At 38.7% G+C, this 16,416-nt stretch overlaps 1 protein-coding gene and 1 long non-coding RNA gene across 15 annotated transcripts in view; one reads left to right on the top strand and one right to left on the bottom strand.

The window, feature by feature from the left end:
- Positions 1-16,416, bottom strand: part of rims1b (regulating synaptic membrane exocytosis 1b) — an 89,584-nt gene that overhangs the window by 3,570 nt on the left and 69,598 nt on the right. For 11 of the 13 annotated variants that reach the window (XM_063884515.1, XM_063884520.1, XM_063884519.1 and 8 more), the window contains 8 exons: positions 14,327-14,433; positions 12,861-12,964; positions 12,587-12,747; positions 6,450-6,664; positions 3,802-3,946; positions 2,178-2,290; positions 1,015-1,116; positions 659-798 (listed from right to left, as the gene is read on the bottom strand). In XM_063884515.1, coding sequence (XP_063740585.1) covers positions 659-798; positions 1,015-1,116; positions 2,178-2,290; positions 3,802-3,946; positions 6,450-6,664; positions 12,587-12,747; positions 12,861-12,964; positions 14,327-14,433 — 1,087 coding nt within the window. Of the gene's footprint in view, positions 1-658; positions 799-1,014; positions 1,117-2,177; positions 2,291-3,801; positions 3,947-6,449; positions 6,665-7,552; positions 8,153-12,160; positions 12,314-12,586; positions 12,748-12,860; positions 12,965-14,326; positions 14,434-16,416 lie in introns of those variants that run through there. The other 2 variants (XM_063884525.1, XM_063884528.1) reach the window with 2 other exon arrangements.
- Positions 3,724-5,949, top strand: LOC134865109 (uncharacterized). 2 transcript variants are annotated; one of them, XR_010165894.1, is made up of 2 exons: positions 3,724-4,000; positions 5,048-5,949. It is a non-coding gene; the product is annotated as an uncharacterized LOC134865109 (long non-coding RNA). The 2 variants fall into 2 exon arrangements; XR_010165895.1 differs by having other exon boundaries at positions 3,724-4,967.

Here is a 16,416-nt window from a genome sequence, read left to right as displayed (position 1 = left end):
TGTTCTTCTGCTATTTGCACTTCTCCATATTGTAATAAATAAAATGTAGTTATTGTGTGTGATAATCAAGGAAGAGTTATTTTACAATACACATCTTTAAAGGCTGTTGTTGAAGCCATTTTGCCTTTCTACCTGATAATGAAATATTATGAAGGTGTGCATATGATGTTCTATTATTCATATCTATTATTGTATTTGATTGATGCCGCATTCCAATGTAATGACGTCACATACGCGTGGCTTTGGCCATTTAATGGGACAAGTGGCAGGTGCGGGAATGAGTGGAAGGCAAACCATTTATTAACCGCATGATAGACTGCATGATAGGCCGCAGGGGAAATTACCCAAGCTACGCAGTATTATTTAGAATCTTCTGTTTAAAAGTGTTTCGTTTTGTTAAGCATTTTGGTCAGTTTTTTCTTTAAATAAAAGCGATAACGGATCTTCAGCGTGGATGCACGTTAATTCTTCTAACCACCAATAACAGCTGTTTTCCGTTTTTTTCAGACATCTCCACCTCAGTAGAATTTTCATACAACACAATTATTATGTACCTTCTTAAGCTTTTGTTCATACGTCATCCATAGCCGGATTTACAGAACATTTTATTCCTAAAAATCTTAACCTCATGATAAAGAGGAATGTGTGTCGGGCTCACCTGTAGGACTTTACCCTGTGGGCTCTCTTCAAATAGCAGTGCTTGCTGGTACAGTGGGTCAAGTGTTTTCCGTGCAATCTTGGTTTTCTTTTTGGCTACGTACGCTCCATTGTTCAGCAGATAGACCTTGACGTATGGAGCTGAAGGCAGAGGCAAAGCGATAAAAAAGCCATTAGTGAAAAACACTCTCCAATATAATCTAGAACACATCAGCTGCTTATATCCTCATGAGAAGGAGAAGCACACAGTGACATTCGGCTGGGTGTAATGTGCTGGATTTCCCTGAGTGTATATCATGTAATAATAATGAAGAGTGTGTGAGGGATGAGTAGCTCTATGATTGGTCAGCTTCTCACCAGGGAGGGATTTTGATCCTGGCTTTTGTACGAGTCCTCGGGCTCTGATAACCTCCACCTCCAGCTGACCCTTCTTATCCATCATGCCAATCTGGATGTCACCTGGAAAACACAGAGGAGAAGATGTTTTAATAAAACAGGAACAGATCGATGAGAGGGAGAACTGCAGAGATGAATGTGCTGGAGGCAGTGACTGTAAACTCAGCCATAAAAATATACGAGCGGTTATTATCACTGATGAGAGCAATATAATGCATACTTAATATTTCATTATTTTTTATTACAAAATGAAATGATTACTGTATTATAAAAATGTACTATATTTTCACTTATCATTTAACATTGAATCATATTTGAAGCTGTTATAGCAGCTTGCATTAAAGTACCGGTACACACACAAAAGATATAATAAGATGTAATGTTGTTATTATGTTTGTTTTTTTAATTAGCATTACCTTATATTTCAAGCATGTTTTTATGGATTTCATTCACTTGTTATGTTTTCAGATATTATTATTTATTTGCGACATAATTTAAAAAAAGACTGTGCTGAATGTGGTGCATTCACAAAAATGTTTTATTAACGTGCCCTGTCACTGTTAAATAAACTAATAAAATAAATACTTTAAAACATTTTTCTTCTCCTGAGCGACATACATCTTCTGATGCACTGGCCCACAGTAGAGAGGTCTGATTGATTCCTATAATTCTGTGCTCAGTTCTTGACTTTGTGCGAGTGTTACCAAATGCTTTAGCCATATTGTACTACAATACTCTGTAATGTACATATTGCATCATCATAGGATCCCACGCACATGTTGTTATCCATCAAGCTCAGACTGGGCACCAATCACAACCCAGCTTCTCAGTCCTATCAAGTAAAATAAATTAAAAGTAAAACTCTTAAATAAAATACATGAAGTTTAATAATTGTGTCTATTTTTATTTATACATTTGAGTCAAGTTTTCTCCCTTGGTATCAATAAACTTGTCATATATTAAATTCATCGGCCTACAGGTGTGTGGAAAAAGTCTAAATCCCAAACAAATAATTAATTAGGAAAATGAATGATTGATAATAATACTTAATTATAAACTAAAATGCAAATACTTTACAAAACAATTAAGGAAAAAGAAAAATGCTTTTGTTAATCATCAGTTACCTATTGCAGGTGTAGCCAGTGTTTGCCTCCCCACTAACTGGGCCGGTCCCAGGCCGTCCAGGAAGTCACTGAACTGACTGCTCGCTCCCAGATTGACTCCAGAGAAGATCAAACTAACACAGAGACACAGAAACATGATTAAAACATCTACACATGACCAGCCAGCATACTGTACTCTGTCAGCTCACTCTGCGGCCTGCAGGTGAACCCACTCGCTGCCAGTCATTATTTACAGCATGAAAAACATCTTGAAAAATTGCCCAAGCGAGAGAATCCAGTGCAGAAAACAGCCGTGTTTAATTTGATTCAGTCAAAGTTTGTGTTTTATCATCGCCTCACTGTGTCAGTTTAACAAATGTGCTCATTACATCTCACTGTATTTACTGTCGGCCGCCCGACACATACATGGAGACATGCTGCCATACAGACACCTCCATGTTTTCTATTAAAGGGGTGTAAGTGGGCGGGTCAGAAGCTACAGTGGCTTAACAGTGAAGCATTCGCTGTTTGAAAGCAACAAATGAGAATATATATCAACAATTTAGCCTAAAAACACACTGGATAGATAAAAAAAGAATGAAATAAACTAAAAAACACAAAAGAGAAAGATGTGGAGAGAGTGACTGTAATCAAAATTGGGCTTGTAGTGCGTTTAATCTTCAAAGTAACATATTGCGGCTCTTCTGACGAGGCAGGCTTTGTTAAAAAATTACCAGTCAAATTCAATAATTAGAAGTATGGGAGAGTGACGTTAAGTTACAGGTTACAGAAGAAACCCAGGAGCACAAATACTGTAAATAATGTAATGTAGAAATACACATTGAGAGTTTTTTTGGAAAAATATAGTATGAGGCGCTAACATTTCTTCATCTCTTTAAACTGCAGAGTCATATATTGCACCTCAAACAACAAATAAATCCAGAGTTACGGTTTCTTTACTTCCTCTCCAGAAAAAGGGAGAGTAAAAGAAAGGATGTAATTCAGAAATCAGAGTTTCAGTGTCAGCCTGCTGCCTGCCACTCGTCCACCGGCAGACCCACCGGACACCCATCCCCTATTTATTCTCCGTAACGACAAAACTGTCTCTGCCGTGTGATGCTCTATATGACACCATCTTCATATTTATGGAGATATTATAGAGTTTTTGAAGAACAGAAATATTGTTTTCTGGCATCACTTCATCATTTTAAGGGGTAAATCTGCATATTGGTTTGAGGGCACACACCGACAGTAAGAGGGAGCAGAGACCCTGATTCCTGGTTTAGACAAAACCCTGATATTTATCATGAGCAGGTTAAACCATTTAAGTTTATTTTATGAAAACATATTTAATTGTTATGAGGTAATGTTGATTTACATTTTTGATAAACAATTTTCATTTGATAGCAGACTGGACCGTGAACATTATGGTCTAATTAAGTCCTTTGATCAATCCATGTGATTGATACAGTCATGTGATGCAGAGTTTACTGCAGCCTGAACATTCTGCTGCTGACCACATTAGTTTAGTATGCGGTAGACTATATGCATTGAGTATGTATTCTGCACTACATGAGTATGTGAGCCCAGACTGAGTAGGTGGCTGATGATGGTGATGAAAGCAGGAAGTGTGTGGTTTACTGACTTCCCCTCCGAGTTGCAGCTGTTCATGCTGCCGTTGTTGGACTCTCTGCTGGGCTGGCGGCTCATATTCCGGGTCAGCTCCACTGCCATGCCAGTCTCTGTGCTCCTTTGGATGGGTGCACCCTTCTCCTTCTTACTCTTCCCCTCTGAGGCAAAGAGGAGAGACAGGAAACATCAGGATGTTGGAGTCAAAGTACACGGTATATTTAAATAGATACTTTTGTGCAGTCCTACTGAAAAACAGCTTTGATTAACTGAGCTAAGTCAGGAACTCCCCCAAAATATTCTAGTTTTTACACTGAAGTAGTGGTGATGCTGAAAAGCAGCTATTTTCCCTCATAGGTCAGTTATTAATCTGCAATATTATGATTATAATGATTTTCTTTGGGGAACAGTTTGACCTTTCATTCTGCTTGTTTATAATTGGACCAATTTTTCTCATTCCTTTTTATTTTCCATTAGTTTAAATGTATTTAAACTTGAAATATATTTTCTCTCCATATGTTGTTTACCTGTTCACTTTTTTTGCTGCTTTTTTTGTTGTCTTTACCTAACTTTAAAATTGTACATTTTAGTCAGAGGTTGAAGAAGGGGCTTTTACACTAATTACACTTTTGTTCTTTTTTATGTAAAAGTTAATAGCGATCTATCAATAAACTATTACCTTTACCCCATGTTGTTGTTACCAGCTAATCTAAGTAGATACAGCCCACAGATTCAGTTAAGAACTATGTGATTTTGTCTTGCTGAAGCACGCCACAGTTGCATCCATTTCCTGCTGATTCTGGTTATCAGGAGTAAACAGGAAATTATTGGGCAGGCAAAAATATCCCAGACTTGGACTGGTGTACTTCCATCTTCAGACCCCTTATTGCCGTGCAGCGTGCAAAGAGACAAAGTTAGAGGCATTTCTGAGATTCCCAACATCCCTTGTATACGCATGATGTCAATGATGACTCCTGATTTTCTTGTACATTCCTTAAGTTTAACTTCTTTTCTCATCCATCTTGAACAGGAAAGCTTTAACAAATGAATGTTTATCTCCCCTTCCTCTGTCCTGTCCCCAGCAGGCAGAGACTTAATGTTCTCTAATAGCTTTTTATGTCCACTACAAAGAGGAGGAGTACTGCGTTTGGCCTGGATTCTTGAGTCCTACACCCCCCTGTGGTAAAAATGCATGCTGTGCTGTGTGACTGTCAGCTCAAATGCTCAAACACATTTTAATTATGTTTTTGTCTTTCCAACAGCACTCTATGTCAGCAGAGGTACAGTCGCTCCTCAGGACAACTGTTTTGGATTGGGACATGTATTGCAGATTTAAAAAACAAAAAGATATTCTATTATAAAATGACCGTGTTGGTCTTTTGAGTGTCTGATGCCCCTTTTTCCGTTTGCACATTACAACACTGACACATGCACGCACGCACGCACACACACACGCACGCACGCACGCACACACACACACACACACACATTTTTCACTCATGCTCATCACACACCACTGTCTCTACACATCCCCTCTGTAAGCTGCAATATGCATCCACTATGTAACTAGTTGCAGTTCATATGGCCGACACGCTAACTAGTGTGCAAGATGCAAATGATGCAGATGAGACAGACTCTGACAGGATGTTAACACTGTAATGAGTCACGCTTGTAATGCGCTTGATGTTGCCAGACGTATGACTGTACTTTAAAACACAGTGTATTTAAGATCCGATTCTAGAAAAAATATTTTAAAATGTTAGCTGGATTGCGGTCTAGCTTAGGGCCAATAGGAGACATCAGTGCAGTGTTTTCCCTCCTCCGCGATAGCATTCTGTGTAGCTACTGCGCATTTGGGATCCACTAGTACTATTAAAAAAATATCTGGAACAAACAACCAGAACCCTGCAGGTCCGCTGCAACTCTTACTACTTTAAATCCAGGCTGAAGACTTTTCTGTTTGCCGCTGCTTTTAACTGAACTCTTCATATCCTACTCTGCACTGTAACTTCCTGTGTTTTATGTTTATTGTATTCTCTTTGCTTTTCAAAGACTGTTTTTAAATGCCTGTTTTAATGCTCTTACTGTTTTTTCATTTTTGTAAAGCACTTTGAATTGCCTTGAAATGAGCTATATAAATAAACTTGCCTAGTAAACATTTTAAGCCTCGCTAGTTGACTAGTTTAATTGAAATGTCTCTCGCTAGTGTAACTAGTTGACACTACAGGACACAAGTTAACTAGTAAACAATTTGAGCCTCAATAATTAACCAGTAAGGTCAAAAGAGGTGTCAACTAGATAACCATTGAACCGTTTGCCTTTGCTAGTTAACGTAGAGTGATTTTGGATATTTCAAATCAACTAATGCAAAAAAATGAATGCCACTATTAACTAGTTTGCTCATTTTCTACTTCTTAGAAAAATAATAACATGTCAGAGCTTTTGTAGCACACTAGTTAACTTAAGACTTTTAGTGTCACTAGTACAGTCACAAAAAGCTTATAAGTTGGGACTCTGGTGTCACTAGTAAGGCTTACGTAGGAACTAGTCGGACAAAAGTTACACTAGTTGCTGAAAAAGAGTGACTAGTAGAAACGTCTTGCCATACACACATTACTGACAGGATATGTGATGACCATTTAAAAGGTTGCCATGGCAACTCACCAGGGCCGCTGATCTGAGAAGTGCTGCGGCTGCGGCGGTTGCCGACGATGGCCACCACCCGCGCGCTGAGGCTGTTGCGTCTCTTCTTGCTGCCACCACCCACCGTGCCCAGCGCTGTGTCTGATTGGCTGCCATCGGTGCGCTCCTGGGTGTAGATCTCTCCGCTCACACTGGAGCTCTTCAGCATCTTGCGGCCCACCGAACGCAGCTGTCGACTGGAAAGAAAAACACTGAGTGACACGGTGACCTGGCGTCCTGCAGAACGGATGTCTCTGTACTCTACTGTACCTTTAGCAGTGAGGACCAGATGTGGTACATAATGATACATGTACTATATTAAAGTGACTGAGGAGGAGGAATGGTATTTATTCACACATGTGGAACAATAACAGATAGTTTACAGCTGGGATCCCAGAGGAGGGAAATGATGATAACAGACACGTAGCATATCCCAACACATAACAAACATTTGTAGCATAATTGTGATGTCACTTTACTCTCCAGAAATAGATATTTAGATCTTAAGAGAACATCCTGGTAAAGGTTAAATGTTCTAAAAGGCCAAAGCTGATAATCATATCATCTATAGAGTGGTGCAGGAATGAGTCGCAAACCTGGAAATGTCAGCATTTTAGCATTCCCGAGTTCCCTCGTCTCAAAGTCAATGTTTTTCGGGGTTTTTTTGGTTAGATGTCTGAAATAAGCTCTTTGTTTACCTCAAGCTTACTAGATTCTCATACATTTTTCTATGACACAAAATACGTCAGTAAATATCCCACTGGTAAACGTTCTGAAGCTATGTGTCTTAAAAACAGTAGTTGCAAACAAATGGCTAAATGACACTACTTAACTTGATTAGCCAGATTTGCTGCCGATATGACGTCATAACCGAAATGTGGGCTGGCTTTTCATTGAACTCCTGGGAACGTCCCGCCCACGTGACACGTCCCAACCTATCGTCCGCAATATACAGTTGCGAGCTGAATCCCCTCCGCAGCACCTCTGTGTGTGTGTGTGTGTGTGTGTGTGTGTGTGTGTGTGTGTGTGTGTGTGTGTGTGTGTGTGTGTGTGTGTGTGTGTGTGTGTGTGTGTGTGTGTGTGTGTGTGTGTTCAGCAGGATGTCTGCAGGAGGGACTGAGAGTTGTTGTTTATATAATACATATAATGTCTCTGTTCTAGTGGTAAACTCTGAGAAGAGTTTCAGAAATAATGCTGGATGTGGTTTGGAACATAATATGGGGTTTAAGCTGAGTTATATTACGAATTCACTACGAATATTTTCTCAAAGTCCGGAGCACTTCCCGGGGGCATGTCACTGGCCCTCTCTATAACAGTTCATTCTTCTCAAACGAGCCGCTACACAATGACAGAAGCTGCTCAGTGCTCCATGCTGCCTCCTAGGGGTTCGAAGGAGGTGATGCATGTCCGTCCCCTCAGAGGGGCTCAAAGTGCTGCAGGAGAGCCCTGCTATGCTGCCCCCATCACCCAAAGCCCCTACACCTATCGGGGCTGTAAAAGCCACAGTCCAGTGAACTAGGGGATCCAGTGAATGACTGGAGAGGGGGAGGGTGGTTTGAGGCCTCTCCTCCGCCCCCTGCAGGGGGGTAAGAGAAGGACGTGCAGCAGAGGGAGGGGGAGTATCCAGGTCTGGAGGATGGAGGGGGTCCCGGCAGGCACAACACAGGATGCATGCAAGGAGGGATCTGAGACATGCAGAGGGGATGCACAAACACACAGATACAGGCACAGTAAACAAGGGACAGATATAACAAATAATATTGTGCAAAATGAAAGTCGATATGCATTTATGTACGGTTTGGAGAAGTGTGTAACATCAAGTCATCATTTTGTATCTGTCTGTATGTACTGTTTTTTTCTTTGAAAGCTGGAATTAACTAAACAAATGCTGATGAAAAAAAAAGTATGGATATTAGCAGAAAAACTTTTCTTTGTGTGACTTATTATTCTGAAAGTTCAACTCTCTAAAAGATAAAATGTTCAAAGTGATAATACATTTTATGCAAAAATGTTTTATTAAAAAGCTTGATATCTGAAAATAGATTTGACTTGATTTAAGCATTAAGCTAACAGGGGCAGCGTTCAGTGAATGAGGAGAAATTGATTAAGAGCAATATATCAAAATAAATGCATATCAGGCAAGGGGAGCAGGTTGACGAACATGCAGCAGGTACAAGAAGAGGAAGAAGTGTCAATGGATCCTCGCCCATACCACCCACCCCCTCAATTCTTCTCTATCTCTCTCTTCTATGTATGTGTCATTGAACTGGCCAGAGGCAGATATGAGACTTTTCACTGTATACAGATATTAATATTCCACTGACCTGAGGCCAGGTGTCCTCCTACATCCCTGGATTTTTAATTTCTCTCCCTGTCCAAAAACTTACCCATGGTCTGATTCATGGATAAGCCACATTACAGACTTTCTCAAACGGACTCACCTGTTTTTATAAATGATATATCATTTCAGCTTTTTGAAATCAAACTTGGATGAATATTGTAGTTTTACGTTCTGTCCTTTTTTTTATCGTATATTAATTCCTTCAGATATTCCTCAATTGATATAAAGTTGGACCACTTACAAAATATTGTATTTTATGCTGCATAAACAAAATAATTCAGCTGCAAATAATTAATAAATATATATTTTAAATCTAAATTATATTTAAATTGAATTGGTATCGTATAGTCTAATTAAAAAATCTTATGAAGGAATTTCTTTAATTGACAAATGTTTGAATTAATGAAGAAAATCTTTTATCTGAAAATAAACAAAGAACCCATTGTCTCTCTCTCTTTTGCTAACTTTATATACAAATATAAAGGTACATTTTAACCACATTTTTGAAAATGTAAATGTGTAATAATCCATAGCTGTAATGATTTTATTAGAATTTGTTTCACTGAGATTAGCAGAAGGAAGCAGGGATTATATTTTTTAATGAAGGTTACATTAAATCTGTGTGAAGGCAGGAGGAGATTTTTATTTGTCAAATACGTGTATGTACATCATTATGTATTTGCCAAAACTGTTTTCATTCCACTTGGTATTATTTAGCTTCATGTTGTAAGTTTTCCAGAACGTTCTGCATTTCCATCTCAATGTTTTTAATTGAAAGGTACATTAAAAGACTTGGATATAAACACACATTCTGTGTCTCACTCTCACCCCCCACTCTGGAAAGTGTGTCAGAGGCCATGGGGTGGAGCTTTTATAACATTCTGTATAGATTGGTCTGTGGTGAGGCCATAAAGGCCCCTCCCTCCTCTCCCAGACCTCAATACATTAGCGGCTAATAAGCTGCACTTCATCACCAGGCTCACTGAGGGGGGGAGAGGGTCGTTTGTCCCTGTCACTGCTACTGGTCAGCTGGGAGTATGTGTGTGTGTGTGTGTGTGTGTGTGTGTGTGTGTGTGTGTGTGTGTGTGTGTGTGTGTGTGTGTGTGTGTGTGTGTGTGTGTGTGTGTGTGTGTTCAGCAGTTTGTCTGCAGGAGGGACTTAGAGTTGTTGTATAGATAATACATATAATGTCTCTGTTCTAATGGTAAACTCGTACTACGGTGGTGTATTGCTATCACACTAAAAAAAAAAATAAGGCTCAGTATCAAGTAATTACGTGAAAGTTTCTTGTTATAACAAGATCTTTTTCACGTTTAAACAAGATAAGTATCATGTTATTACATGAAATTATCACGTTATAACGTGAAAATATCATGTTATTTCAAGATATGATATTTTCACGTTTTTACAAGATATGCAACTATCACGTTATTCTGAGATAAGAAATCCACCAAGTCTGACTGGGCTTTCCTCCTGAACAACCCCAAGAACTTCAGTCGCCTCCTTAGCGTTGGCATGCTTATTATAATTCCGTCCATCCTAAGAAATGCCAATATCTCCCAGTGTCTCAGGCCAAGTAGGAAATAAAAGCATATATTATCAGAAACATCCATCTCGGGCAATTCGGTTGCGCGTCGGGCCGTTTTACTTCCTTTATAGGCTATTTCTTTGAAGCGAACGCTGTTTCGTCCATGTCATTATCTTGAAATAACATGATATTTTCACGTTATAACGTGAAAATATAATTATCACGTTATAACGTGAAATTATCACGTTATAACGTGAAAATATAATTTCACGTTATAACGTGATAATTTCACGTTATAACGTGATAATTATATTTTCACGTTATAACGTGAAAATATAATTATCATGAAATAACGTGATAATTTCACGTTATAACGTGAAAAAGATCTTGTTATAACAAGAAACTTTCACGTAATTACTTGATACTGAGCCTTATTTTTTTTTTTAGTGTGATAGCAATACACCACCGTAGTAAACTCTGAGAAGTGTTTCTGAAATAATGCTGGATGTGGTTTGGAACATCATATGGGGTTTAATCACGGCAGCGTTTAGCTGAGTTTCTCCTTTAGAAACTTCTCTCTCCAGACAGAGAGATCATGACGCTCCAAAGGGGCGTAGCCAGCTTCAGCTCAGCTCAGATTTAACTGTTTGGTATTTTGAGCAAAACACTTCACAGACAACTTTTGTATAGATATGGCCCTACAATATATTGTTAAGATATAGCTTAATAGGGGACCTTTAAGCCCCGCCCCCGATCTCCCGCTTCGGCTCAGTAGAATAAACGGATGTGCTTATAATGTATTATGTGAATTTATTTTATATTGAAATGTTAATATAAATACTATTACTTAAATAAAATGATATCTTGTATTGGACATTGTACTCTATATTTTAATTCTTATCTCCACAAATATTTAATTTGATCTTTTTATAGCACGTTCTGACTTTATATGTTTATTCAAGTATTTGTATTCTATATTTTGTTATTAATCTTTTATTACATTTCATTCTCAAATTGAGCAATCTAGAAAACCCTACTGGATAAATGTGATCTGATTCTGATTCAGAATAATTATTTTATAATCATTTATTCTTATCTACTTTATTACTTTTATTCTGAAGATTATTATCATACTTACATTTGTTGTCAGCAATTTTAAAAGCGATGTGTTTTTATTCATTTTAAGTTAATTTATTTCACTTACAATATATTGTATTTTAATGCTGCATAAACGAAACAATGCAGCTGCATATAAAATCACACATATTTAAACATATATTTGAGAAACCTTTTTAATAAAAATAGTTTACATTTTCTTTACTCTTTTTCTTTTTGTCTTATTAAAAATCTTAAAGAAAAATGTTGTTTAAAAAAAAAATTAACCCAGGTGAGTTATTTTAACAGAACTCACCTGGGTTAATTATATTAAATTATTATTATATTAGAATTATTATTAAAACTAAAATACAGAACTAAGTTTTGCATTATAAGGGGCGTGGCAGCTTTGATTCAACAGCTGTGTGCTGCTAGCCTCAACTCAGTCTACAATAGTTTCTCTGTGGAGTCACTGCCAAGACGGCCGTAGCCACCCTCTTTTTGAGCAACCTATGAGGTCTCATCCATCTTTTCTATAGGCTGTGAAGCAGACTACAAGTTTCAGCTGACCTCTGACCTCTCTCTGGAGACTGCAAGCAAAAAGATAATAACTTCCCTCCAGAGATCAATGAGGATGTGTCTGTAATTGAAACCCGGGGAGTTACAGTGAGAAGATGGATCGTCTGCCATCACCAGTGAATACCCCGTTTGGGAAGTGTTCATCTTTACCTGGACTCTCTCGTGTCTCCTGCTACAGTGTGTCTCCTGCGGTTCAACTCCGCAGAGAAGCGTCTCTTCCCTGCCGCCCTCCTCCTCTCTTCCTCTCCATCCACCCCCCACGATATCCTCCTGTCCCTCTTCTCCTCCTCTAATGACTTGGATCTGAGTGCAGTTAGTTTGGATTTCCAGCGTTCAGTGTATACGTGTGTCAGTGTGTGTGTGTGTGTGGAGAGAGGACATAAGAGCATGCAATAGGAAGCAGAAACATGCAGCATGCAAAAATAAAACAGAAGAAGACATGCAGCGATTAGCATGCAATAGCATTTATACTCAGTATAGCTCAAACATGTTGGCTTATTTAAAAAAGGACTTTGATAAAAATAGGAAGAACAACACCCTTTATTTAAACTGAATACATGACAAATGAGGACTGACCTGAGTCGCCCCCCGGGTCGTTCTGATTGGATAGACATGTAGCTGGTGCTACTGAGGCGGGAGGCACTGCTGGCACGGGAGAGGGCCGACGCATCGCTCATATCGCTGTCTGACGACCTGGCCGACATGTTGTCGCTGCTACGCCTCTGCTCTGCGTACATCTACGGTCAGGAGAAATGGTGGTTATACTCAAATTGAGGAATAGAAAAATAGAATCATCATCTATCAAGTGTAGGAGGAGGTGAGGATCTGAGAAAGAGCGGAAGATGCTGACCTCCCGTTTGGTCTTGAGGTCCGTCTCGGGGTCGTGGGAGGCTGAAGGCCGGTAGGAATGTACTTTCATCTGCAGCTGTCGGGCTCGCTCCTCTACTGCAAGGGCTGAGACGAGACAAGACGAGGATTAGATATAAATGATTGGACAACGAAAAAGAAAGGTAGAAATCAGAAACAGCAGGGGGTTCTCAATAAGACACACTGCTGAGGATATTGAGGATGCAGGGTCTGGTTCCTGACACTAGGTGGAGCATGATGTGCATTCAAGTGACTTCTTGATGGATGTTACTGTAGAACCAATATAACAGGTTTGGGAAAGGAAAAGAGTAACATTGGCAAATCGTTAAAAACTCAGACAGCACTGGGATCCAAATCACAAATACACCTCTACATATAATCCCATCCATCTACTTAAAAATGTCCCAGAGGGCTTGGAACTGCTTCTGCATAGAAAACCACACATTTACTGAGTTGGAGTTTTCATGTCTGTATAAAACACAATAGAAAATGTAAAATAAAGAACAATGCTACTAGTTATTGTGGTGCAATGATTAACAAAACATATGAACAAACAAATAATTATGAATAAATAAAGACAATGAAAAATAAGAATAACAATGCTCCTTATAATTTAAATGAATAAATAAAAAGACTAAGTGGAGAAGTTTGTGAGGAGGAGGATAATAATGTAATTTAATATAGCTGAGCTGCCCTTCACTGAGAATCAAATCTGACTCGAGATGAGACCTAACGGCTCACTACGCGAATCTGATTGGTTGTGCTTTTCAAGGCTCAAACAGGCCTGTCAGGCACTACTCAGGGACAAATAAATGTTGAAGGATTATAAATGTCTTTGCATGATGTTAGAGCCATAATGAACTGAAAGCTATTATTTAGATTAAAGCTTAACTAATTCATGTTTGATTTATATTATCAGTACATTGATAATATTTTGTTAAATATATGTTTAATTAAACGTCTATATTTACATTTTAAGGGTTAAAAAATTCAGTTTACTCTGTACTCGCAAATACAAATAGAGCATTTATTCAGGTGAGGAGAAGGAGGACACCCTGGTGTATGAGACCTGATGAGATGGGGAGCAAATTAAGTGCAATTTGAGCTACCAAATTGAGAAAGAATACCGCCGAAACATAAATTCAGTTTTGTTATTTTGAGATTAATTTCAAGAGATGGGATCTTTTGTTAATAAATTACATTTTTTTAAACTGAAGACCTGCGGCTGATATTATTTGGGATTGCGTGTCCTCAACCCCGCTCTTTAGTGGCCTTTTGGAAAGCTTGGATGCCACTTCACATGATGCACCTATTTCTGAGGACTGTGTTTGTGTCACATTAAAAAATAAGTTATTTTAAGTGAACATGTTATATGCTAACATGAGCTAGCCCACAGGACTATATGCATCATAGCTTTTCTGAAATCAAACATTGATCCATTCAACATACCTTGCTCTATGCTGCTGCTTTTGGCAGGGAGCTGAGGCAGCTGCCGGCCCCTGCGACCTGATGAGGGAGTCCCCGTTGGAGAGGAGGGGCTGCCATGAGGGTGTGCTCTGACAGGCAGGAACATGTGGAGAGAAAGAGAGAGGAGAAGAGGGATACAACATGTTATTATTACTGTGATCAGCACCAGCTGAAGTGGAGCTCTAAACGAAATCACAGTCCATAAACTGATGGGCAGAGGTCAAAGGTCATGGTAGGGAGGAGAGGGTTTGCTCAGAATCATCAGTAAAGGAGGGCAGGAGAAGTAAGAGGAGTGGCACTGAGTGTGCTAGACACAGTATGCACAGCATTGCAACAATTCTATAAACCAGCTGTTACTGTTTCATAATGTGCAGATTTATATAACACAGTTTAGAGGAAGCAAGTTATTATTTTGCAAAAAGCACATTTCTAATAAATGCATAATGCACCCTCTAAATATAATATAAAATACATATATCATTTGCATGTTTTAGATCATTTTTATGTTTGGTAGTTTAGTCGTTTGAAAATGTAATTGTCTTTTGTATCATTTTCTTCATGATGTTGTTAAATGTATTCTCGTGTCATGCTGTATAAACTACAGAATGATGCTGCAAATATTTTACTTACACTTAAAAACAATCTATAATACATTCTATTCTATCTGTTGTTTAAAACATCAATCCTAAAATAGTTATATATTGTCTTCATTCTTCGTAAAGGTGTGGGACTTTGGGATATTGAAGGGAGTATGGTTCAAATCAATACTTAAAAATGATGATTGATCCTACATTTCCCATAGTCCAATATGATTGGTGAAAGATTGGTCCAAACAAAATGGGTCTGGGGAATCGCTACTGAGTTGATTTAGGCTATCAATTACTATATTTGTTTTCTTTTTCAATGAAACATGTTTGGATCTTTGATATTCAAGTCTAAAGTCCTTTCATTTGACACGAGTCTAAGTCACTCAAGCTCACACCTATAGATTTCCTTCCTTGGCTGAGAGAGTAATGTTGTTTTTATAGTTAGATCTTGGAAATAGTTTTTTGCTTCTTGAGGTAGGACATTCCATGTGGTGATTAAAGTATGTCCACACACTCGTGCCATCAACCGAGGGAATGAGCACAGTGGGGGGTACAGGCGTAGCTGGAGCATGCACCTGTCTAGCCGCGGTGAGTTTGGGCAGGACCCAGACAAGACTGTCTGGCCAAAGGGCCTCAGAGGGCCCCCTCTCCCCCTACTGCCCCTCAGGATAGAGGTGGGCTGGATACGACTGCCATCAACAAATAAAAAGAAATGAATATATAAAACTTTTAAAATACAGCAAAATTAAATCATATGAAAATAAAACAACGTGTTCAGCATTGTGGGGCTCTGTGTGTTAACAATGTCTAGAAGTCCAGATCAAAAGAGAGTGCAGTACACCAGGCGTCAAAGAATGTACCATGCATTGATTCCGTACTGCACGGCAACCAGTATTAACAATTCATTTGTTATGAGATGAAGCAGCTGCCTCAAAAATATCTAATTAAAAAGGAGGACATTTGTTCAATCTGGTTGTATGGACAGTCATATGTAGCACCAAAAAGTGAACCACTTCAGTTTTAAATTGACTGAATAAAGTGTAAAGAGTATGGAACCCTGAGGTGCTCCTGACTTAATAACAATATCAGTTGAACATGACTGAGTCCAAGTCCTATAAAGTGATTGGTCCCAATACCCTCGAAATAGGTCAGCAGTTTTGCACTTCCAGTTCCCTTGTTTCAAGGTCAACAATTTAAAATTGTAGGCATGAAATAAGGTCTGTAGTTAACACAAGTTGAAGAGATTTATACGTTTTGTTCTACGACAAAACGTCATCATGCCGAACATGTGAAGCCATGCAACTGTAATAGTTTGTTAATAGCGTTAGCTTTTTACTCCCGAAGATTGCATTTACATTTTAAACATCATAAATTCTGTTAATATGCAGAGATTATCCTGCTGAAAAGAATGAATCATAAACGTGTGATTGCAACAGATTATTTCTTAAAAATTGAAAACAATCCCATTTTATCGGGGGAAACCTT

Source organism: Eleginops maclovinus, chromosome 5, assembly GCF_036324505.1.
Source record: "Eleginops maclovinus isolate JMC-PN-2008 ecotype Puerto Natales chromosome 5, JC_Emac_rtc_rv5, whole genome shotgun sequence".
In the NCBI taxonomy this organism is placed as follows: domain Eukaryota; kingdom Metazoa; phylum Chordata; class Actinopteri; order Perciformes; family Eleginopidae; genus Eleginops; species Eleginops maclovinus.
Note: the sequence above shows the minus strand (reverse complement) of the source record. Positions and strands in the feature narration are given on the sequence as shown.